The sequence below is a fragment of the Thecamonas trahens genome (genome assembly GCF_000142905.1).
Source record: "Thecamonas trahens ATCC 50062 unplaced genomic scaffold supercont1.22, whole genome shotgun sequence".
NCBI classification, from domain to species: Eukaryota; order Apusomonadida; family Apusomonadidae; genus Thecamonas; species Thecamonas trahens.
The window spans coordinates 398,368-421,634 of NW_013657658.1; the positions used below are offsets into that span (position 1 = coordinate 398,368).

General features: G+C 66.4%; 3 protein-coding genes across 3 annotated transcripts in view; 1 reads left to right on the forward strand and 2 right to left on the reverse strand.

Moving 5' to 3' along the window:
* Positions 1–204: 204 nt before the first annotated feature.
* Positions 205–2,661, forward strand: AMSG_05343 (SacI domain-containing protein; the record flags this gene model as incomplete). Its single annotated transcript, XM_013902596.1, has 3 exons — positions 205–226; positions 358–2,635; positions 2,658–2,661. The coding sequence occupies 3 exons, from the start codon at positions 205–207 to the stop codon at positions 2,659–2,661; spliced, it is 2,304 nt and encodes a 767-aa protein (XP_013758050.1).
* Position 2,662: 1 nt separating this feature from the next.
* Positions 2,663–4,082, reverse strand: AMSG_05344 (uncharacterized protein; the record flags this gene model as incomplete). Its single annotated transcript, XM_013902597.1, has 3 exons — positions 2,663–3,049; positions 3,131–3,556; positions 3,999–4,082. The coding sequence occupies 3 exons, from the start codon at positions 4,080–4,082 to the stop codon at positions 2,678–2,680; spliced, it is 882 nt and encodes a 293-aa protein (XP_013758051.1). The 3' UTR covers positions 2,663–2,677.
* Positions 4,083–4,562: 480 nt separating this feature from the next.
* Positions 4,563–23,267, reverse strand: part of AMSG_05345 (polymorphic outer membrane protein) — a gene marked incomplete at both ends in the record, with an annotated part of 37,155 nt that continues 18,450 nt past the window's right edge. The window contains 2 exons of the mRNA XM_013902598.1: positions 4,563–12,215; positions 12,281–23,236. Coding sequence (XP_013758052.1) covers positions 4,563–12,215; positions 12,281–23,236 — 18,609 coding nt within the window. The remainder of the gene's footprint in view (positions 12,216–12,280; positions 23,237–23,267) is intronic.

A 23,267-nucleotide genomic window follows, 5' to 3' on the forward strand; every position in this document is an offset into this window, starting at 1 on the left:
CCCCACCCCCCATGCGACGCCCTCGGCCCAGCAGTCGGTACCGGCTCCCGCCGGTGTGTGGTGGGCTCACTCAGTTCGAGGTGTATGAGACACGGTCGCGGTACTATGTTGTTGGGCGGGATGAAGAAGGAAGTGAACATCGAGTGCTCAAGATCGAACGTATGGAAGCAAGGGAACTGGTACTGGCTGAAGATGAGACGGGATATGGTGGAGAAGAAGTGGAAGAGTTGCTGGCAATGGTGGCGGATGGAAATAAGGCTTCCGGCGGACTTACTCATGTGGTTTCCGGTGTGGGTATTTTGGGCTTTGTGAGGTTTCTGGAGGGTTATTACATGGTGGTGGTGACAGAGAGGGAAGTGGTGGGCTACATCGGTCCGCATCGCATCTACAAAATCGCCGCTACTCAACTCGTCTACCTTCCGCATCCCTCGGTCCGCATCCACTCGCTCGACGAGGGCAGGTACACCTCCATCTTCTCCAAGATCGAGCTCGTCCACGACTTTTTCTTCTCTTACACCTACGACCTCTCGCACTCGCTGCAGTACAACATGAAGCATCCGTACTCGCGGACGGCGCTGCTCAACGCCGGCGTGGTGCAGCCGCGGACGACGTCATCGGACGGGTACGCAGCGTCGGAGCCGTCGTTTCCGCACCCTTTTGCGTCGATGCCCGACGAGCGGACGTGGATTTGGAACCTGTACCTGCTCAAGGACGTGTGGCCAGCCCTCACTCGCAAGGACTGGGTCCTGCCTGTGGTGCACGGCTTCTTCCGGCAGCGGATTGTGACGGTCTTTGACGCGCCGCTGGTGCTGACGCTCATTGCGCGGCGGTCACGGTTCTTTGCTGGGACGCGGTACCTCAAGCGCGGAGTCTCTGACCGCGGCAAGGTGGCCAACGAGGTGGAGACGGAGCAGATTGTGGCCAACATGGCGAGCGCGCACTTTGACTCGGGCTCGTTCGCGTCGTACGTCACGCTCCGCGGCTCGATTCCGCTCCACTGGTCGCAGGAGCAGTCGATTGTGACGCCCAAGCCGCCGATTGTGCTCCACGCGCCGGATCCTGCGTACTCGGCCACAGCGCTGCACTTTGAGGATTTGTATCGGCGGTACGGCTCGCCGCTGCTGGTGCTCAACTTGGTGAAACAGCGCGAGAAGGTGCCGCGCGAGCAGATCATTGGCATCGAGTTTGCGCACGCAGTGGCCAAGCTCAACAAGGCTATTCCTCCGGAGCACCGGATCCGGTTCCATGCGTTTGACATGCACCGGTCGGCCAAGACTAAGGACTCGGACGTGATTGCCGAGCTCACGGCGCGGGCCAAGGCCATTGTGGCCACGACCGGGTTCTTCCACGCCGGCTACCGGCCGGCGCGGGTGGAGGCTGAGCTCGCGCGCAACCCTGTGATGGCGGCCGAGCTCGAGTACGAGGCCACGGCGTACGGGCGGGACAGGCTCGGGCTGGAGCAAGTTGGTGTGGCGCGGCAGAACTGCATCGACTCGCTGGACCGGACTAACGCGGCGCAGTTTGTGCTCGGCAAGGTGGTGCTCGGGCACCAGCTGTTTGCGCTCGGCCTGGCTGACTCGCCGGACCTTGAGTTTGACACGCTGCTGATGGACGCGGTGACGCTGATGTACGAGGAGATGGGCGACCACATTGCGCTGCAGTACGGCGGCTCGCAACTGAACCATCGGGTGGCGACGTACCGCAACAACACATGGTCGTCGTACTCGCGCGACATGATGACCGCCATCCGGCGGTACTACTCCAACTCGTTCACCGATGCCGAGAAGCAGGAGGCGACGAACCTGTTCCTTGGGCTCTACGTCCCGCTGCCGGAGAAGAAGCACTTGTGGGCGCTCGAAACCGACTTTTATCTGCACAACGAGGTCATTCCGCGGTTTGTGGCGCCGCGGCTCAAGCTGCATCCGACGTCTGACGCGGCGCACCTCTCGAGCCTCCCGTCGCTCCTCGAGTGCATCCGGCACGAGGCCGCGTTTTGGTCACGCGGGCTGGCGGCGCACGACCAGGTTGCGGCACAGGTCGACGCGGTCGGGGCGAGTCTGCAGCTCGAGCCGGCGGCGGCCGACTCGTTCTATCATGCGTATGAGTGCTACAAGCTGACGCAGCTCACCGAGCACCTGCAGACGTACGCCAAGCTGGTGGTGTACAACGAGTCGGACTTTGGGTCGTCAGCGGTCGGTGAGGAGCCTGATGCGGGCAAGCGGCGGAGCGGCCTGTTCCGGCGCAAGCGCAAGGCCGCCGAGCCGGATAAGCGCTCGATCTACGTCTCGCCGTTTATGCGGTCCAAGGGCGCCATCTCGTCGGGCGGCAAGTCGACGATCGAGCGGCTTGGCGGTGTCTCGCGGTGGATGCGGGTCAATGCCTCGATCTCGTCGCGGAGCGCAAAGTACACGGCACGGTCGCGGATCGACGCGCCCGAGCCGTTCCCGGAGCCCGATGCGGAGCTCCGGCCGCTCCCGGAGGCGGATGCCGAGCTGTATGCTACGTACGCCTCGCTCGCCGAGACGGTGCTCACCCCGGCGACGGCGCTCGCGCCATGTGCGAGCTACGCGTGGGATGCGGCGTCGACGGCAGGCGTGGTGCTTGACGTCGGCCATCGCGGCGACGAGTACGAGGCGTATGTGGGCTCGGCTGCCGAGCTAGGCGGCATCCACGACGTTTACCGGTGAGGAGGCGAGTAAAGGCGCGCGTTGTTGGTCGACCCGCCCGGGCCGATCGGGTGGACGGCGAGGCGCGGCGAGGAGAAGCGCGAAAAGAGCTCGGCACGGCGAGCGTCGACCGGCGATGCCGGCGGCGGCGACGGAGAAGGTCGCGACGGCGGCGTCGGCTCGGTCCGGGGCTGCGGCGACGGCGTGGGTGGCAGCCGCTCAACAATCGGTGGAGACCATGACGGGACACGGGTGGCTTGGGTAGCGTGCGGCGGTGAGACGTGGACCAGGAGGCGATGGTCTGAGGTCGGAAGCCTGCCGACCGAGGCTGCTGCTTGGGTCCGGGCCGGAGCGTATGGCGACGATGGAGTGGCAGCGGTGTGCTGGATGCGGAGCGGGGAGTGGGAGGGCGGGGCGGGGTGTGACGGAGAGGGGTGTGACGGGGTGGGTGCACTGATGGGAACGGCGGTGAGGCGGAAGGCCTGCGGTTCGTCGAGAGTGCGGTGCTCGAGGCGAGTAACAGTGCGAGTGACCGGAATCTGGTCGACGACGAGGCGTGAGACTGGGATGGAGACCTGTGCAGTCTCGTGAACCTCCTTGACTCGCTTGACCGGGCGGGAGACACGGCGGGTCTTCTTGACCGGGACCGACTCGACGATTGTCTCGATGACTTCCTTGGGCACCCACTCGATGCGTGTCACGGTCCTTGTCACCTCCTCCATCTCGATGTACTCTTCGTCCTCCTCGATCATCTCCTCCACCTCGACCAGCCTCGTGTACGGCACGCTCCTCACCTCGACCGAGTCCTCGACTCTTGGCACGGCCTGTACCTCTGTCACAGCCTCCTCCACCGGCACCACCACATTCCTCTGCACCACCCGAGTCACAATCTCCCCGTCATGCGGCAGCAGAGGCAGAGATTGAGCGCTTTGAGCCGATTGCCGGGAGTAAGCATCCCCTCCCAAATTCAAGTTGCCCGACGTGAAATTCATGTTCACCTCTCAACGGACTCGGCCCACCAAGCGCAGCCAGGTGAACAAGCAGCAGCGGAGAGGGGAGGGGGGGGGGGTGAAGACGGGAGGTGTGTGTGTGTGTGCGGTCGAACGGGGGTACGGGGAAGAGGTGAGGTGTGGGCCGGAGGTGAGGAGAGCAGCAAGGACCGAGGTGCTGGTGGCGAGGCGGTCGGTCGGGTCGGTTGGTCGGCGGGTTGGTCGGCGGGTTGGTCGGCGGGTGATGGTGGTGATCTGGCCAATGTGGCTTGAGGGCGTAGATGAAGACGAGATGGCGGATGGTGGGCATACTGTGGACTCACGGTGGCCGCTTGTTCTCAACCACAACGATGATGGTGTCGTGGCCCTTCCCCGGGAGCAGCGTCGAGCTCGCACACTCCCGCGCCGTCGCCCGCGCCTCACCCATCATCCCATCCATTACCACCAACCAATGCATCGCCACCAGCAATGTCGAGAAGATGCAGCAGGTGGTGCGCGCGCGGGTGGACGAGGTGACGCGGCTCGGGCGGCGACTGCTCGTCGTGGTGGATGATGTGTGGCCGACCAAGAGCAGTTTAAGACGATCGAAGGCGTCGTCGCCGCACCGGCGCGCTTCGACATAGCGTGTACTTTCTGTGTGGTAGCTGGTGCTGATGACCACAACATTATGGCTGGATCCGTAGTCGACTGCCCATGTCGGCTGTAATCGCCATCCCCAACACTCTGGTGTCGCGTCGGACGGCAGTCGACGCAAGATCACTTGTTTTTCGCAGGCATGGGGAAACCGCGAAGGGATGCCTGACGGCAGACTCGACATCGCACGCGCTATTGTCATGGGATTGGCTACCGACAATGCTCCCACACCCGTACGTGGTATGACACTTGGCCTTTACAGGTAGCTAGCTACTCAGTCCAGCCGCGAGTCAATCGAGACGATCGACGCCGACGACAACTGTGCCGTGTTGTCGGTGGTCTCGTCGGCGGTCTCGTCGACGGTGGCGGTCGAGTACACGGTCGTGTCTTGGTCTCGCCCGCCGCCGGCGACGGCGCGGGCATGATGGCTGCGCGAGATGGCCGAGCTGGCCGACGTTGACCACGGATCCGAGTCGTTTGCGGTGTCAACGAGCGCCGAGGTCTGGTCTGACGATGACGACGCTGACGAGCTGCCGACGTGCCGCACTGCAGCACGCTCGGCTTCGCTCCGCGAGCCAACTGACGACATGGTCGAGTGCAGATGGCCGACGCGATTGGCAAGTGCGGCGCCCGACGATACTGAGTCCGAGTCCGATCCCGAGTCCGAGCAGGCACCGCGGCCAAGCTGGCCGTGCCCGCGGTGGATCTCCGACCGCGAGTCGGCCGATGCAGTCGACGACCAGGCGTGTGAGTCCGAGCTCGAGCCCGAGCCCGAGCCCGAGCCCGAGCTGGTGTCGTCGATGTTGCGTCGAGCCCGGCCGGCACTCATGTTGCGCGACCAGCGCGGGAGGCCCTTGCCAACCTCGGACTCTCGCGACATGATCGATGTCACCGAGGCTGAGACCGAGGCCGAGCTCTCTGGATCGTCAGCTTCGGTTGTTCCTGACGGCGCAGGCGCAACCGCGGGTGAGGTGGCGTTCTTGCCGGCGACTGTCCCAACACCGGCACCCGAAGCCGAGTCTGAGCTCGAGGCCGAGGCCGAGTCTGAGCTCGAGGCCGAGGTCGAGCTGGCACTGCTACCGCTCGAGCTTTCGGCGCTGCTCGACTCGAGTGCGCTCGTCCTGCTCGAGCTGTAGTCGATACTTGACATGGACTCGCTGATGCGGAGGCCTGAGGCCGAGCCAGCGACGTACCAGTGCGGCTTGCGCTCGCCGGCCATCTCTTCGAGGAGGAACTCGGCCTCGACTTCGTCGAGAGCGCCGGCAAACTTGGCGAGCACGTCGACGTCCGAGTGGTACGACGAGTAGCCTTCGTCATCGGCCCGACGCAGGGCCTTCTTGATGGCAGCGAGCTTTGCGGCTGCAAACTCGCGGAAGGTGAGGTCCGAGAGCTTGAGCGCGCGGCGGAGGACGCCGATGTAGACAAAGACAAAGAAGCCGATGAACGACATGATAACAAACGACTGGATGAAGAACACGTCCTCGGTCTCCGACTCGGGCTCGCCGAGAGCGGCGAGGAGGGTGAGGACGAGCAGCGAGAAGAGCTCCAGCCGGTTTGACGCCGTGTCCACAAACGGCATGTACACCATGTGGATAATAACAAGGAACGAGCACGCGATCATGAGCACCAGCTGGCGGTTCTGGCCATCCTGGAAGAACGCCACGTACAGCGCAGTCATCAGCGTTCGTCGACCGATGACGACGGCCTCGAAAAAGTAGGCCGACGGCCGGTAGGCGCCAAAGAGCGCACCGAAGCGGCGGGTGACAACGGCGTCGCGGAGGCCGTTGGCCTCGAGCGGCCGCAGCGGGTCGCGGATCCGGTTGCGGTAGTACCGCAGCAGGCCGGCGAGCATCGGCGGGAGCGGGAGGACAAGCAGCACAATAATGACAATGGCGAGAACCATCGGCACAATGTGCGCGCCACGGTAGCACGGCACGTCCGGCGCCACCTGCAGCCGCTGCTCGCCGTCGACTTGGAAGCAGTTGAGGAGCTGCAGCGAGGTCTTGGCCAGCGTCGAGTACGAAAAGCCGGCAATGGCTAGCGCGCCCGCCACGTACATGTCCAGCCGCATCCGCTTAAAGTACTTGACGCCGGCGATCCGGAGCACTAGGTGGACGAGCAAGTTGGCACCGAGGAGTGCAAAGAGGACAAGCGGAATGACCAGGCTCGCCATCTGCTTCTCCAGCGGGGAGAGCGGGGCCAGACACGACGACGACGACGAGTTCTCGTCCGGCTCGCCCACCACCAGCCGCTCGAGCACCTCGGGCGAGAGGAGAAGGACCGAGAAAATGTTGAAGAACGGCGAGATGGGCCCGATGAGGAGTGGGCACGTCTGCGCCATGTACAGCACAATCTTGATGAGTCCACCGCCCTTGCCGGGCTTCTTGGCTAGGGTCATGATGACAAAGGCCTGCGCAGGCAGGAGCAGCAGCATGATGAGCGGCCAGTTGTACCCGTCGCACTTGACGCACTTGTTGGAGACCAGGAAGAAGCCCTCGGCGCAGTCGGCACAGAGCACGCCGGCTCGGTTGCGCCCACAGACCCGGGCCGAGCCGGCGGCGCAAAAGCCGAGCCCCGACGGGGTCGGACAGCACGCGCCCGGAATGCCGCAGCGCTTAAAGACCGGGACCTCTTCGTTCGGGTCGGTGATCTCGTAGAAGCCCGGCGTCGAGCCTACGTCGTCACCACCGGCGCAGAGGCCACCGATCGGGCACGGCAAGCAGGTGATACTGCCTGCCCGCCGGTTAAAGGTTCCGTACGGACAGCGGATGCAGATGATAAAGCCGGCAATGTCGCGGTCGACGATAAAGCCTGGCCCGCACGTGCTCCGCACCGTCTCGTTGACCAGCGTCGTCGTCTCGGGAATCGAGGTCCACTGCAGCGTGTACGGCTGCGAGAGGTCGAGTACCTTGAGGAGCAAGTTCTCAAAGGTGGCGAGGCCCTCGATGACCGGCACCGAGACCGTGCCCTGCAGAACGGCTGGCGGAGTGCCGAGGCCCTCAAACTCCGAGTAGGTGCCGTCGCCGTCAAAGTCAAAGACGACCTTGATGATGACCTGGATTGGCCGGTCGCCTTCGGTTGTCCGCGTCACGGTGTTCTCAAAGTAGTCCTGCAGCGCAATGACCGACCCGAACCGCTCGTTGGCTTCCTTCAGCTGCGGCCACTGCGAGATCATCGACATCTTGGAGACAACAGAGGCCTGGACCGGACCGTAACCTTCGGCCACGTTGCCGGTGTAGGAGCACTCGACGCACCACGGGTCGACCACCGGGAAGGCTGACTCAAAGTAGACGCAGCCGCCAGCGATGTCCACCGAGTTGGAGTCGAACCGGCCTTCGGTGACCAGCGCCGCCGACGGGCCGGTCGAGTTGGGCAGAAAGTAGATGGCACCGCCAAAGGCGGCCACGTTGTCGCGGAACTCGGTGCCACCGCTCACTGCAATTTGGCCCGGGTTCGACGCAGTCGTCAGGGCGCCGCCGTTGTTGCCCTTGTTTGAGGCGAACACGCCGCCGACGACCGAGGTTGAGCAGAGCGAGTACACTCCGCCACCGTCCGAGGCCTGGCACGACTCGATTGTCGCGCCCTCTAGCCGGATCTGCCCGCCCGAATGCCGGCAGTAGATGCCTGCGCCCTGGCCGGCCACAAAGTGGTCGGCGATGCGGGTGCCGCGGACCACAAGCAAAGAGTCGAACCGCATGTACACGCCGCCGCCGTCGAGCGCGTCGTTGCGCGAAACGACGCCGCGTTCGATGACCACAGTCCCGCCCTGGTCGATTGACACCGCACCGCCGCCCTGGTCGAGCGTCTGCCGCGCCGAGTTGAGGGTGAGGAGCGAGTCGACAATGCTGACGGACGAGGTCGAGGTGGCATAGACCGCGCCGCCGGTGTCGGCCACGTTCCGAGTCAGCGTCGTCCGCACAATTTCCACCGTCGACGAGATGGTGGCGAAAACAACGCCGCCTTGTCCGGCGTCGTCGACCGAGTTGGCCTCGATGACGCAGTCCAGAATGTGGACGCCCGACGCGCCAAACGAGTAGGTGACGCCACCGGCTTCGGCTGTGTTTCGCGAGAGCCGCAGTACGCTCTGCAGCGTGACCTGGCCGGCGTCCTTGGTGTACACCACGCCGCCAAAGGCGCCGACGTTGTCGACAATCTCGCCGCCGACCACAAAGGCGTGGCCGCTCTGGTCCGACGAGACGACGCCACCCTGCGGCGCCGAGTTGAGCCGGAAGACGCAGTCCTCCAGCCGCGGGCTCGCGGTCCGTGACGTGGCCACCACGCCGCCGAGGTCGCCTCCGACGTTGCTCTCGAACAGCGAGTTGGTCACCTTGAGCACTGAGCTTCCACCGGCAAAGAGCGCGCCGCCGACCTGGGCCGAGTTGACGAGGAAGACCGAGTCGGTGACCAGGTTTGTGCCGACGATCGAGGCCCGCGCCGAGATGGCGCCGCCGATGGAGAGCGCCCGGTTGGAGGCGAACCTGCACCGCGACCAGCGAGTGTTGGCGTAGCGGAGCGAGACCGCACCGCCTTCGCCGGCCACATTGCGCTCAAAGGCACAAGAGGTGAAGAGGACTGTCGGCAGGTTGTCACCTGCCAGGGCCTCGGCCGTGGCTGCCCGCGACGCCGATGGCGGTGTGTCGTCGACCATCACCGCGGCGCCGACCACCACCGTGTTGATGTCGGTGACGTTGAGCCGGGTAAACTCGACGCCTGTGCTGTCACGGACGTAGACCGCCGGCCGCTCACCGCCGGTCACCTGGGTCACGATCAGGTCGTGGATGCTCGCACCAGTGGAGGAACTCACACTCAGCGAGCCCTCCAGGTTACCGGAGAGGACCGAGTGTGCGAGAACAAAGTCAAACGAGGACTCGATGTGGACGGCAGCGAGCGCGGCCGTGTTGCCGGTCACGCTCACATTGACCACCTGGAGCCGGCGCGAGTTGAGCGTGGAGAAGAGCGCCGAGCCCGAACCGGCGATGGCGGTGTTGCCCTCAAGCACACAGTTCGAGATGGTGACATCGGTGACCTGCTCAAACGCCATGCCGCCGCCGTTGTTGGCGGCCGAGTTGCGGAGCGCGGTGACGTCGTGGACACTGACGTTGGAGCAGCCCGAGAGCTGGAGGCCGGCGCCGGTCGACGGGAGGACAGCCACCAAGTTGTCCTCGGCAGTGACCCGGAGAATGCTCGCCGACACCACGCTCTGCCAAAAGACGCCACCACCGGACGCACCCGAGTTGCCGCGGAGGATCACATCGGTGACATGAAGATCTTCGTCGCGCTCAGCGTAGAGCGCGCCGCCGCGTGCAGTGTCAGGCGAGACGACGGCGTTGGCCTCAAAGAGCGAGTTGGAAAAGTGCGTTGAGCGCCCGTTAAAGGTGTACATGCACCCGCCAGAGCGGGCGACGTTCCTGGAGTAGACCGAGTCCTTGAAGGTCGAGTTGTGCAGTGTCTCGCCAAAGAGGCAGCCGCCAAACTGCGAGGCACGGTTGGCGTTAAAGGTGGCGTCAGCAAGGGAGATCTGCGAGGCGTAGGCAGCGATGCCGCCGCCGACCCCGCCGGCCGAGTTGGCCACAAAGGCCGAGTCGGAGCCGTCAAAGACCGAGCTGGTCATCCACAGGCCGCCGCCGTTGGTCACGGCGGCGTTGGCCGAAAAGTTGGACCACCTCAGCGTGAGCTTCGAGTCCTCCATGTACACACCGCCACCGAGCGTTGTCGCGGTGTTGGCCTCGACGGTCGAGTTGAGGAGGAGGGACTCGGCGGAGCGGATGGTGACACCTGCTGCACGCTGGGCGATGTTCCGCGAGAGCGTACACGAGACAAAGGTCGAGACGGCGCCAGCGATGGTCGACACCGCCCCGCCGTCCTGCCCGGCGCTGTTTCCGCTCACCACCGAGTCCTCGAACCGGACCTGGGCCTGGGTCTCGAAGCTTAGCGCGCCGCCGTTGGCCAACGCTACGTTGTCTTCGACGGTGACTGCGGTAAAGACGGCAAACGACTTGCCGGCGACCACGACAGCGCCGCCCGATCCAGCGCGTGCGGTGTTGGCGGTGAGCTGACTGCGGAGTACCACCAGGGCGCGGCCGTTCACAAAGATGCCGCCAGCGCCGTCGGCGGTGTTGCCGGTCATGGTGACCGCGTCGAGCTCGACGTCGGTGACGTTGAAGGCCATGATGGCACCGCCGAGGCCGGTGGCCGCCTCGTTGCCCGAGAGAACGGTGCGGAGGACACGGGCGTTGCTCGACGAGTTAAGGAAGACCGCACCGCCGTGGTAGCCAGCAGAGTTGCCGTCAAAGACAAGGTCGACCAGCTGCGAGTAAATCATGCCGAGGGCCGAGACGGCGCCACCGCGATCGCCGGCCGAGTTGCCGACAAAGATTGAGCGCGACATGTTGAGCGAGCCGTCGACGACGTGGAGGCCACCGCCCGAGGCGCCGGCCTTGTTGTACTCGATCCTGGTGTCGTCGAGGACAAGGTTGGAGCCGGTGGCGACGACGATGCCGCCGCCGCTGCCGGCCACCGCGGTGTTGTTGGCAAAGGTGGAGAAGGGGAACTCGGCGATGCCTGCGTCCGAGACGTACGCGCCGCCGCCGTCGATGAGACCGACGTTGAGGACGACGGTGGTGCGGACAAGGATTGGATGAGCCTCGTCTGAGATGCCGAAGCCGCCGCCGTACGCCGCCGTGTTCCGTGCGAGCACCGCATCCTGGACTACCGGGTCCGATCCGCCGGTGAGCACAATGCCGCCACCGATGCCGATGGCGGTGTTGGCCTCGACAACCGTGGCCACCAGCTGGGTCTCAGCCTCGTCGTAGTAGAGGCCACCACCCGAGGCCGCTGCGATGTTGTCGCGGATGACCGAAAAGCCAAGGACCGACGCAGTCGAGTTGAGCGCGTACACCCCACCACCGGCGTGGGCCGAGTTGCCGGCGATAATTGTGGTGTTGAGCGCGGTGTAGACATCGGTGGCGAGGAAGACACCGCCGCCGCTCGCGCTGGCAGTGTTGAGCGTGACCTCAGAGTCGAGAACGACCAGGCGCGACGAGACGACGTGGACGCCGCCACCGCTGCCGGCCGCGGCGCCGTTCCGAGTGACGACCGAGGCGTGGACGGCAACGACTGAGATGCGGCCGACAAGCCCACCGCCGTAGGTTGCAGCGGTGTTGCCAATGACCGAAACGTCGCTCAGCGAGAGATAGCCGTCGTCGACGATACCTCCACCGCCATAGCTCGCAGCAGCGTTGCCGACAATCTGCGACGAGACAAGGACAACCGAGGCGTTGGTCTCGGCCATAAAGCCGGCGCCAAAAGCAGACGCGGTGTTGTTGCCGATCTCGACAAGCGAGGCCGAGAGGACCGACGAGGCGGCGAGGAAGACGCCGCCGCCGGCGACAGCCGCGTTGGCCGCAACCACGTTCCGCCCGCTCAGCACCGGAGCACTGGCGCTCAGCAGTGCCCAGCCGCCACCGTTCAGCTCCGCCGAGTTGCCCGAGGTAGTCAAGTCGACAAAGACAGCCGCCGAGCCGAAACCGGCAAAGCCGCCACCGTAGCCCGACGCATTGTTGCTGGCGATGAGGGTGCGCTCTACCCGGGGCGACGAGGCGTTGGCGTAGAGCCCACCGCCGTCACCGCTAACTACGTTTGTCCGCACGATCGAGTCGGCAAAGGTGGCAACAACGTCGGCGGCAACGTAGGCTCCGCCGCCCGAGCCGGCGGCGACAGCGTTGGCCTCCAGCGTCGAGCGAGAGACATGGTAGCTGCCCGCCACACCCGAGGCGAGGAACGCGCCGCCGCCGCTCATATAAGCGGCGTTGGCAGCGAGGTGCGAGTCGAGCATGTCCAGCGTCGACGAGATGGCGTACAGACCGCCGCCCGAGCCGGCGACCGCCAGGTTGTGGGTGGCGGTCAGGTTGGTGCCCCGAAGAGTGCGCTCGCAGCATATAGACCGCCGCCCGAGTCTAGCGCGGTGTTGGCATCGAGGCTACTGGCATCGACGGTCACTACCACAGCAGAGTCGCGGAACGCCAGACCACCGCCGGAGAGGGCCACATTGGCGTCGACAGTGCAGCCGACAAGAGTGTACGGAGCAGGGCCTGCCGAGAAATGGGCGCCGCCGCCAAAGCCGACCCGGGCCTCGTTGGCTCGGAGGGTGGTCGAGATGACCATCGGCAGAGCGTCGTCGACCGCGAGGCCGCCGCCTGAGCCGGTCACCGCCGTGTTGCTCTCAAGGCGCGAGTTGGCGACGCGCACCACACCGGGGCCACTGACCTGCAGCCCGCCACCGGAGCGACCGGCCACGTTGTGCCAGGCCCGGAGCGTGCGGAAAGAGCCATCGAGAGAGGCGCCGGTCGCGATGCCACCGCCGCCGTCAAGCGCGGCAGAGTTGTTGGCGAGCAGTAGATCAGCACCGTCAAGAGTGCCATTGGCGACAAAGATGCCTCCGGCCGACGCGGCGAGTGCGTCGTTGCCGAGGGCGACAAGGTGGCGGATAACCGAGGCAGACCGGACGGCACAAATGCCACCGCCGTTGCCGACGTTGGCGACGTTGAAGCCGACGATGGTCTCGTCCCAAACTCCGACCGGCCCGCCCACGTTGCCGTCGACGAGTGATGCGGCCTCGACGGCAGCCAGCGCGTTGGGCGACGCACCGTGAAGCGCAGCAGAGAGTTCATCTGCGAGGAGGGCACGAGTAGCGAGGCCGGAGGCGTCGGGCAGGGCATGGAGCTCGAGGACGCTGTCGACGACCTCCAGGCCGCCGCAGGCATCGCGGCCCAGGTTGCCCCACAGGTAGGAGCCGTTGACAACAGCCTTGGCGCCATCGACGGCGACACCCGCGCCGAGAGACGCGTTGTTGCCGACAGCGATGGAGCCAACGAGCTCAACAAGCGCACCCGAGTCGGCGTAGACGCCACCACCAGAGCCACCAGCGTCGGTCACAACGTTGGAGGAGACGATCGAGGACCTGAGGAGGGTCGAGGCCGAGCTGACGACAGCAATACCGGCGCCTCGGGTGGCGGCTGTGTTGGCCGCCACCCGTGAGGTGTGGACTTCAAGCACCGCCGAGGCCTCGCACATGACGCCACCGCCACGGGCGCCACCAGTGTTGGAAACGATGGAAGCGGCGATGATGCGCGAGACCGAGAGCGAGGAGAGGAAGACGCCGCCACCCTCGGAGCCAGCGGCATTGTCGTGGAGCTCGACCGAGTCCATGACCAGCTCGCCGCCGTCGCGGAGGTAGATGCCGCCGCCGCGATCGCCGGCGGTGTTGCGGACCACCGTCGAGTTGGTGACAAGCGCGTTGGACGAGCCAACGTAGCCGCCACCACCGAGGCTGCCAGCCGAGTTGTCAGCGACGACAAAGCCGGTGATGGCCGAAAAGGCGACGTCGGCAAAATAAAAGCCACCGCCGGCGTAGCCAGCAGTGTTGGTCCCGAGCTCGACGTCTGCGAGAACGACCCGGTCTGCGGCAGCGATCGAGAGCCCACCACCGGTCGAGTTGGCCTCGTTGGACGAGGCGACGACCTGGTTGACGTCAAATGTGACCATAGCCTCGAGGCCGATGCCGCCGCCCGAGCCGGTGGTGGCGACATTGCGGACCACTGCCAGTCCGGAAGCGTTGAAGACCGCGTTTTGACCAAAGACGCCTCCGCCCGAGCCGGCACCCGCAGTGTTGGCCTCGACCACACAGACCGAGACCACCATTTGCGCGCCCGACTGCGAGGCGAGCCCGCCGCCCGAGCGGCCGGCGATGTTGGCGATGGCGCTCACGTTGGCCAGGACGACCTGGGCGCCCGAGCCAGCCAGCAGCCCGCCACCGTCGACTGCTGCGTCCGAGGCTTCAATCCGGAGGTCTTGGGCGGTGAGCCGGGCACCGGTGACGACGCTGGCGCCACCGCCCGAGGCGGTAGCAGCTGAGCAGTTGAAGACGACCAGCTCGTCGCTCTCAACCACAGAGCCAAGCGCGACGCTTAGGCCACCACCGTTCCCGGCCACTGCGCGGTTTGCGACAAGCCGGCCGGAGGCGAGGACCAGCTGTGCGGATCGGTCACCGCAGAGTCCGCCGCCGGAGCGGGCAGCCTCACACTTTTCAAAGAGATAGTCCGAGGCGACGAGAACGCCAGAGTCGCGGACTGCGGCGCAGCCACCGTCGCGCGCGGCGACCGAGTCGCGGACCACAACGTCGACCGCGGCGAAGCGGCCGGCGTCAACAGAGGCAAGGCCGCCACCGTCACCAGCCGAGACGCAAGAAGAGACGACTGCGGCTGTGAGATTGAGCTGCGAGGCCAGGCCAGAGACTGCGAGCCCACCTCCGTCCGACGCTGCGGTGCAGCCCGTGATGACAGTGTCGCGCACGACGACCGAGCCAGCGGCGCGTACACACACACCGCCACCGAGCCGGCCAGCGCGGCAGCTGTCGATGACCGAGTCCGAGTCGAGGCGGGTGAGCGACGAAAGGACAGCGGCGAGGCCGCCACCGTCGAGACCGGCCTCGCATGCCGAGATGAGCAGACTCGAGAAGACTGGAGCTGCGTTCTCGCCCAAAACAAAGAGCCCACCGCCGTCGCGGGCAGCGATGCAGTCGGCGAGCTTGGACGAGGCAATGCGCGGCGAGGCGTGCCAGACGCCCAGCGCACCACCCGAGAGACCAGCGTACGAGGCCGAGATGTTGGTGCGGGTGAGAGAGACTTGAGTGCCGTGAGCAACAAAGACACCACCACCATAGGCATCGGCGAGACCAGCGACGCAGGACGAGTCGGAGATGTCGAGCGAGGTGGCAGCGCCGATAGCGGCGAGCCCACCACCCGAGCCAATCCACGGCTCTGCAGCCCACTCGCCGGCGCACGACGCCGAGCCATTGGCCGTGTTAAACTCCCAGAGACTGGTGTCGAGGACGGCCGAGCCGTTGGTAACGAGCCAGGCACCGCCGACGCCGCAGCTGACGACGTTGCGAGCGGCTCTGCCACCAACAGCGCGGACCGACGCGTCGCGGCCGACAAACACGCCGCCACCACCCGAGAGCGCCGAGTTGGCGGTGAGGAGGACGCGGGTCATGTCGACGAGAGCGAGCTCGCCGAGGCCAACGGCTCCGCCACGGCCACTTGGCGCGGAGCAAGCATCAAAGTGGACATCCTCGAGGGTGAGGTTGGCAAACGCGGCGTAGATGCAGCCACCGTCGCCGCTGGTCGCCTCGCACTCGGCGAGGAGAGTGCCTGCGAGCGCGAGCGATCCACCGACGTTGGCGACGCATCCACCGCCGTCACTAGCAGAGCAACCAACGAGCGACGAGTTGGTGGTGAGCAAGGAGCCAGGAGCGCCAATGTAGACACAGCCGCCATGACCAGAGAGGGCGACGCAGTGTGCGATGCGGGCGCTGCGGTCGAGGCGGAGCTCGCCAAAGACGGCGGCACCGCCACCACGGGCGCTGGCGGTATCAGCAGTGATGGTCGAGTCGTGGACGAGCGCGTGCGCGTTCGCCGAGACGTAGAGCCCTCCACCGTCGCCAGACGCCGAGTTGCCGACGACCGACGAGCTCGCGGCCAGCGTGAGGTTACCGAGCGGGCCGAGGCCAATGCCTCCGCCGTAGCCCAGAGCAAGCGACGAACCGGCGGAGTTGTCGAGCCATGCGACGCCCGAGGCCACCAGCTCGGCGCCTGCACCCTCAATCCATGCACCGGCACCGAGGCCGATTCCGCGAAGATCCGGGCTGGAGGCCGGACCGGCAACCGAGACAGAATTGTTGGCAACGATGAGGTTGCTGAGGATGGCGACCGAGCCGTTGAAGACAGCAAAACCGCCTCCAGCAGCGCCGGCGGAGCAATTGCCCTCGGCAACATTGCCACGGACATCGACAGCCGCCATGATCAGCCTCGCCTGCTCGGACATCCAGACACCGGCGCCAGCACCCGCACCGGCACCAGCGACGCCGCCGACGCGATTGGCGTCAAAGGCACTCGCACCGGCAATGGTGACGTCGGCGCCGCGCCACAGCGCAAGGCCGCCGCCGCAGAGCGCAAGGTTGGCACGGAAGGTGACGGCTGTGAGCGTCGGGACGGCTGCATCGAAGATGAGCGCGCCTCCGCCACAGCCTGATGCGACGTTGCGCTCGAGAACGGTGTCGGCGATAACGACGCCGGCAGAGACGCCACCGAGCCAGAGCCCACCGCCACCGCCAACCGTGTCGCTAGCGCGCGCCGCGGCTGCGGCGGCCGTGGCCTCGACGGCGGTGATGCTTACAGCGGTACTGCCGCAAGCGACCGGACCGGCGGCGATGTTGGCGGCGACGGTGCAGCCGGCCAGCCGCAACTTGGTGGCATGACGAGCAAAGAGACCGCCGCCGCGATCGGCCGTGTTGGCCTCGAGACTCGAGGCTGTGACAACGACGTCGGCCTCAGCGCCTGCAGCCGAGGCCAGCAGGCCGCCACCCGAGCCACCTAGGGCACGGTTGCGCGCAATGACTGCGGCGTCGAGCGAGACAAGCGAGGCCTCGACCCAAACACCGCCGCCTCCAGCGGCGAGGCCTGCACCAATGCAGCTGGCGACATTGTCCGCAATCGTCGAGTTGGTCAGCGAGATGTTGCCGTTTGAGGCGGCAAGCCCGCCACCCGAGAGGGTGGCGTTGGAAAAGACGACCGTGACGTTGGCGCCGACCAGCATGCCACCGGTGGCAGCAGCAGCACCACCGCCGATCCGGCCTGCGGTTCCGTGGGAGACGATGACCGAGTCGAACGCACAGTGGGCATCACCAAGGCAGCCGAGCCCACCGCCATCGAGTGCGGCAAAGCAGTGCGAGAGGTGCGCGCGGCGAACGTCCACGACGCCGGATGAGCCAGCGCCGAGCCCGCCGCCGGAGCCTGCGGCAGAGCACGAGACAACCGTAAGGTCTGCGGCCGCGAGACGACCAGAGTTGGCAGCCCAGAGCCCACCACCGTCAGCGGCCGAGGCGGCGCATGACTCGACGAGAACACGGGCGAGCTGGACGCTCGCAGCCGAGCCCGAGACAAGCAGGCCGCCACCTGCGCCACCACCTGCGGCGGTGCACGACTCGATGTGGAGATCCGAAGCCACCAAGGCGGCGTCCCACACACCGATGCCACCGGCGCCGGCCGAGGCGGCGACCAAGTGACGGAGGACGAGACCGGCCGAGAGCGAGACGTTTGCGGCGGCGGTGGCGGCGAGGCCACCCGCGCCGTTCGCGGCGGAGCACGAGGCGATGGAGCCGGACACGACTGAGGCTGCGCCACTGGAGCCCGTGCGGGTAAAGAGCATGCCGCCACCATCGCGGCCTGCGGTGGCGTTGGCCACAGAGACGCGGACAAGGACAACCGAGGCGTCGCACTGGGCACACCACAAGCCGCCGCCATCCCGCAACGCAAAGCCGGCAACCAGCTGCGAGTCTATGAGCGTAAACGAGCCCGGGGAGACCGCTGAGGCATCAACGCCGATGCAACCACCGTCGATTGCCGAGTTGTCAGCGAGGAGCGAACTTGTGACCACAGCCGAAGAGCCTGGCCCAGCGAGACCGAGGCCGCCACCAAAGGCCGAGGCGGGAGCGATTGCCGAGTTGTTGAGGAGCTCCGAGGCATGGAGGGCCAGTCTGCCGTCGCTGCCGAGCCCGATGCCACCGCCATACAGCCATGCAGTGTTGTTGGCGAGGAGGCAGTCGTCGAGGTCACAGCGCGAGGCGTTGGCGGCAAAGACACCGCCGCCTGCGCCCGACGCTGCGACGTTGGCGGCAAACTGAAGCCGGGTGCCGTTGAACTGGCCACCGGCATCGGCAGCAGCGCCGCCGCCGGAGCCGAGCACCGCCATGTTGCCGTCCCAGTACGAGTCCAGACCAACCAGGCCGGCACTCGCGCCCGAGACCATGCTCCCGCCGCCGTGAATGAAGGCTGTGCAATGGGCAATCCGGCTTGCCTGGAGGCTACCAAGCGAGGCCGGGCCAAGCCAGAGTCCACCACCAGAGGCCGCGGCCTCACAGTGCGAGACGAGCGAGGCGATGAGGGTAAGCCGAGCGTCAGCATCTGCCACAGCGAGTCCACCGCCGTCGACAGCAGTGCACGAGTTAATGTGCGAGCTGGTTAGGGTGACGGTCGCGGCCGAGGTAACCGAGAGTCCTCCGCCATGGGCGGCGGCAGAGCAATTGGTGGCTGTGGTGGCGAGGAGCGAGGCGATGGCTGCGGAACCAGTGATGCTCAACCCACCGCCATGTCGTGCGGCGGAGCATCGGTCGAGAGTAACACTGACGAGCTTGGCGTCGCCGCCGGCGGCCGCGGCGAGCCCACCACCATCGCGAGCGGCGGTGTTCTCGGCGAGCGCAGCCGCTGCCATGACCAAGCGGCCGGAAGCGCCAACCCAGAAGCCTCCGCCGTCGTTGGCAGCATAGTTTGCGGTGACACTCGAGTCGTTGGCGTCAAGCCACCCGGCATCGACACCGAGGCCACCACCGTCGTTCGCGGCGTTGCCGGTAACCACAGAGCCGTTCACAACGTGGGCGATGGCCGAGCCGTTGACGTAAAGGCCACCACCGACTGCCGTCGCGTTGTTGGCCGCGAGGCTGGCGGCGGTGACGACGCACAGCGAGTCGGAGCTGATCCACAGCCCGCCACCATTGGTGGCCATGTTGCGGGTAAGCTGCGAGCCGTCCTCGAGCCGAAGGCTACCAGCGGTGACAACAGCGGCGCCACCACCGGCGCCGCCAGCGGTGTTGCCAGCGACCGCAACACGGGCCAGGGTAACCGACGCCGCGTTGGCCAGGTGCAAGCCACCACCAGCAGAGCTGGCTGTGCTCGACGTGATCACGGTGTCGATGACGTAGACGACGACCGAGTCGTGGGCGGCGATGCCGCCGCCGACGCCGGCCGCAGTGCAGCTGTCGACCAGAACCCGAGTAAGGAGGTTGTCGCTCGACGGAAGCGTGTATGCGAGGCCGCCACCAGCCTTTGCGGCAGAGCAGGCGACAAAGGTCGAGCGCTCAAAGACCGAGCTTGCGTTGGTGGCCCACACGCCGCCACCGTCACCGTTGCTGGCGACAGAGAGCGAGACGTTGAGGCCGAGCGCGCGCACACTGCCGGAGACGATGCTGAGGCCACCACCGTTACTGGCAGGCCCAGCAGCAGTGCAAGCAGCGATCGATGACGAGACGAGGTCGAGCTCGCCACCTGCGCCAACGCCGATGCCTCCACCATGGCCGGTAAGCGCGACTGAAGTGATTACCCGTAGCTGGGTCGCGACTGCTGATGCAGCCGGCATGACGTACCCGCCACCACCATGGCGGGCGGCGGTCGAGTCGCTAACAAGCGTGTCGAGCAGGTTGACGGCGGCAACGGCCGAGGCGACAAATCCACCCCCATCGCGGCCAGCTGAGCAACGCGTCAGCTGCGAGGAGTCAAGCCAGAGGCCAGCTTGCGAAGCGCTGGAGACGCAACCGCCGTCGAGGCCCGCGAGCCCGGCGTCAATGATCGAGTGGGTGACAGTGACGTTACCGACAGGCGCAACGTGAACCGCACCGCCATAGCTCGACGCGGTATGGTTGGAGAGGAGACAGGTGATGAGATGCAGATTGCCGCCGTGTGCGACGTACACGCCACCACCCGAGCTCGCCGCAGTATCCAGCGCCATGGCGACGTCGGTAAAGACAGCGCGGGCGCCGGCACCGTGCGCGCTGGCGCCACCGCCATCACCTGCGCAAGCGTTCGAGTCAAAGACCGAGTCTGAGACAAGCGCGTCGCAGGTAGCGTTTGCCGCAGCCCAGACCGCAAGGCCTGCGCCGCGGCGGACAGCTTGGTTGGCGATCAGCCGCGAGGTGGCGACAGACAGGCGCGCCACCGACGACAGGCCGTCACCGCTGACAAGCATACCGCCACCGTCGCGACCTGCGATACAGCTGGTGACGTTGGTAGCGGTGACGACCACGTCGGCGCCCGCACCGACGCCGATGCCACCGGCATCCTGGGCGGCGGTGCAGGTGTCGACGAGGGTGTCGTTGACAACGAGCTTAGCGGCCGGACCGCTGGCCCAGAGAGCACCGCCGTCGCCAGCGGAGCATCCGCGGAGAACAGCAGCAACGAGGGTGAGACTTCCGTTCTCGACGCGGCCACAGCCACCGGCCCCAGAGCCGACGACTGACGCATCGACGAGCGATGACCGCTGGACAAGACCGCTTCCACCTCCACGAACGTAGAGGCTCCCGCCCGTGACGAGCGCAACATCGGCGAGGGCGGTGACATCGGTCAAGGTAAAGACACCATCGTAGTCAGCCGAGACACCGCCACCATAGCTAGCGGTGTTGCTCGTCAGTTGCACAGCTTTGAGGAAGAGCGAGGCTGAGAGGCCGTGGGCAGCGGCAGCGCCGCCGTCGTTGCTCGCGGAGCAACCACGGATGTGGGCATTGGATACGAAAAGTGTGGCACCAAGGGCAGCGACGCCGCCTCCGGAACCACCGGCGGTACAGTTGACGAGCTCGGTCGCAGCCGAGAGAGTGACAGCCGAGCCTGCAACAGCAGCAAGGCCACCGCCCGAGTCGGCAGCGACGCAGCGGACAAGGTCCGAGTCGGCGAGATCGGCCACGCCGGCATCAGCAATCCAGCCACCACCGCCACTTCCGGATGCAAGGCAGTCCGAAGCGACGAGGCGGAGCCCATCCAGGCGGCCTGCGGTACCAACCCAGAAGCCGCCACCGGCACTTGACGCCAAACACTCCGATAGAGTCGAGTCAGAGGCCGAGACGTTGGCCGCGGCGAGACCGATGCACCCGCCGTTGACGGCGCGCGAGGTGACGATGGATGTCGCGGAAGTGAGCGCGACTCGACCGCCGTCGCCGGCACCAAGACCGCCACCGTAACCGGCAGCGACGTTGTTCTCGAGCAGCGCCGCGTCGAGGATTGGCTGAACACCCGAGGCGGCGTCCTCGATCCAGACGCCACCACCATGCAAAGTAGCGGCACAGGATGAGACGTTGGCGCGGACGATGACGGCGCGCGAGTGAGACCAAGCCATGCCGCCGCCGAGTGCCGCCGAGCTGGAGACAACGGTGACGTCGGTCCAGGCCGAGGACGTCTCGCGGAGGCCAAAGAGACCGCCTCCGCGAGCGGCTGCGTCGCAGTGCGAGACAAACAGGTCCAAGGCAGTGACGTGGGCGTCAACGACAGCGATGCCGCCGCCATCGGTGCTCGCGACACACGAGAGGACCTGGCTGCTGGTAAGCGTCGCATTGGCAGCCGACGCCAGGTACAGACCACCGCCAGTGGCGGCAGCCGAGCAGTCGTTGGCCTGAGAGGCCGAGAAAACGAGGACCGAGCCGTTGACCGCAGCCAATGCACCGCCATTGTGCGCCGCAGAGCAGTTGCGGACGGTGATTTGCGAGATGTACGCCGAGGCGCAACCATCGAGACCGACGCCGCCGCCCGAGCCAGCCGCGACCGAGTCGGCGACGACCGCCCCGGCGGCAACGAGCACACCCGAGTCGGAGCAGGCCAGCGAGCCGCCAAAGGAGGCGCGGCCGACCAGGAGCGACGCACCAAGGAGATCAAGGCGCGAGCCAGCGTCGGTGACAGCGACGTTGCCGCCAATGTCAGCCTCGTTGTCGGAGAGGACGACCGAGGCGTGTAGGACAGCGACGGCACCGGCGGCGACACTAACGCCACCCCCGGAGCTTCCGCGACCAACGTTGTTGGCGCGGATGAGCGTGTTGTCGGCCTCGACCAGCGAGCTGGTGTCGGCGACACGGATGCCGTGGGCGGCATTGGCGAGGACCTGAGCGCCTTCGTCGAGGCGGAGACTCGCCCCAGCCTCGACGAGCACACCAGACTCGTGGTTGGACGAGACGACGGTGGCATTGAGGATGGCGGTCGTCACCGGGCCGACAATCCGGATACCGGCAAGCGCATTATCGGTCACCACGGTGGCGGCGGTGGACGTCAGGCGCGCGCCGCCGCTGACATGCACGCCCTCGGCGGCGGAGCGTGCGACCGAGCCGCGAACTAAGGAGGCAGCAGCGGTATCAGCAACGCACACACCGCGTTCGGCCGCGTCGAGCACATCGAGATCGGCAAAGTCCAGACTGCCCGAGCCACCCAGCCAGACAGCACAGCTGCCGTTGTTCCGGACAACTGTGGTCCGGTCAAGGTTGCACGAGCCGGCATCTGCGCAGAGCAGACCACCGGCGGTAATGTAGCCGATGCCGTCGTCAAGCTCCAGGGCGCTGCCAACAAGGAGACCGCGGCTGGTGGCGGCGACGCCACCGCCGCGCGGGGCGGCACAGCGCGAAAAGCGCGAAGCATGGAGCTCCAGCCGCGATCCGGCTCCCGAGACCGCGGCACCGCCTCCCGCACCAGCGCCGGAAACGGTGTTGTGGACAAAGCTGGCGTTGGTGGCAAGGGCAAGGCCGCCGGCACCGACGCCGAGGCCAGCACCGAACACATCAGACGACGAGGCCGATGCGGAGCTCACAAGCACGTTACCCACCACTGTGCAATGGGTCATGTTGGCGCTTGCAGCCGATGAGTTGACACCGACGCCGGCACCGAAAGCAGTGGCGACGCCGAGGATGTCGGCGGCGATGATGTTGTCGGCGACGGTGACGCCGCTCAGCTCAAGGGCACCGGCGACAATGCCGATGCCCGCGCCGTAGGCGGCCGGAGGCGCGCCAGCGCACGGCAGGCCGTTTGCATCGCCGATCCACGAGCCACGCCATGCGCCGCCATAGGCGGCCAGGCTGCCATCGACGACGCCCGAACCGCCGCCCCACTCGCAGGCGGCAGACTCGGAAATGGTTGCGCCGTAGAGGTCGACGCGAGTGGCAGACGACGAGACGCCGATGCCACCACCAAACGAGGCTGCGGTGCAGTGAGAGAGCTCCACGCCGACAGCGAGGACATGGCAGCCGTCATCGACGGCCAGACCACCACCAAAGCTTGCGTCGGCGACTGAGTGGAGGACTCGGGTGAGCCGGAGCTGAAGAGTGGTGCCTGGCGCGGCACAGCCG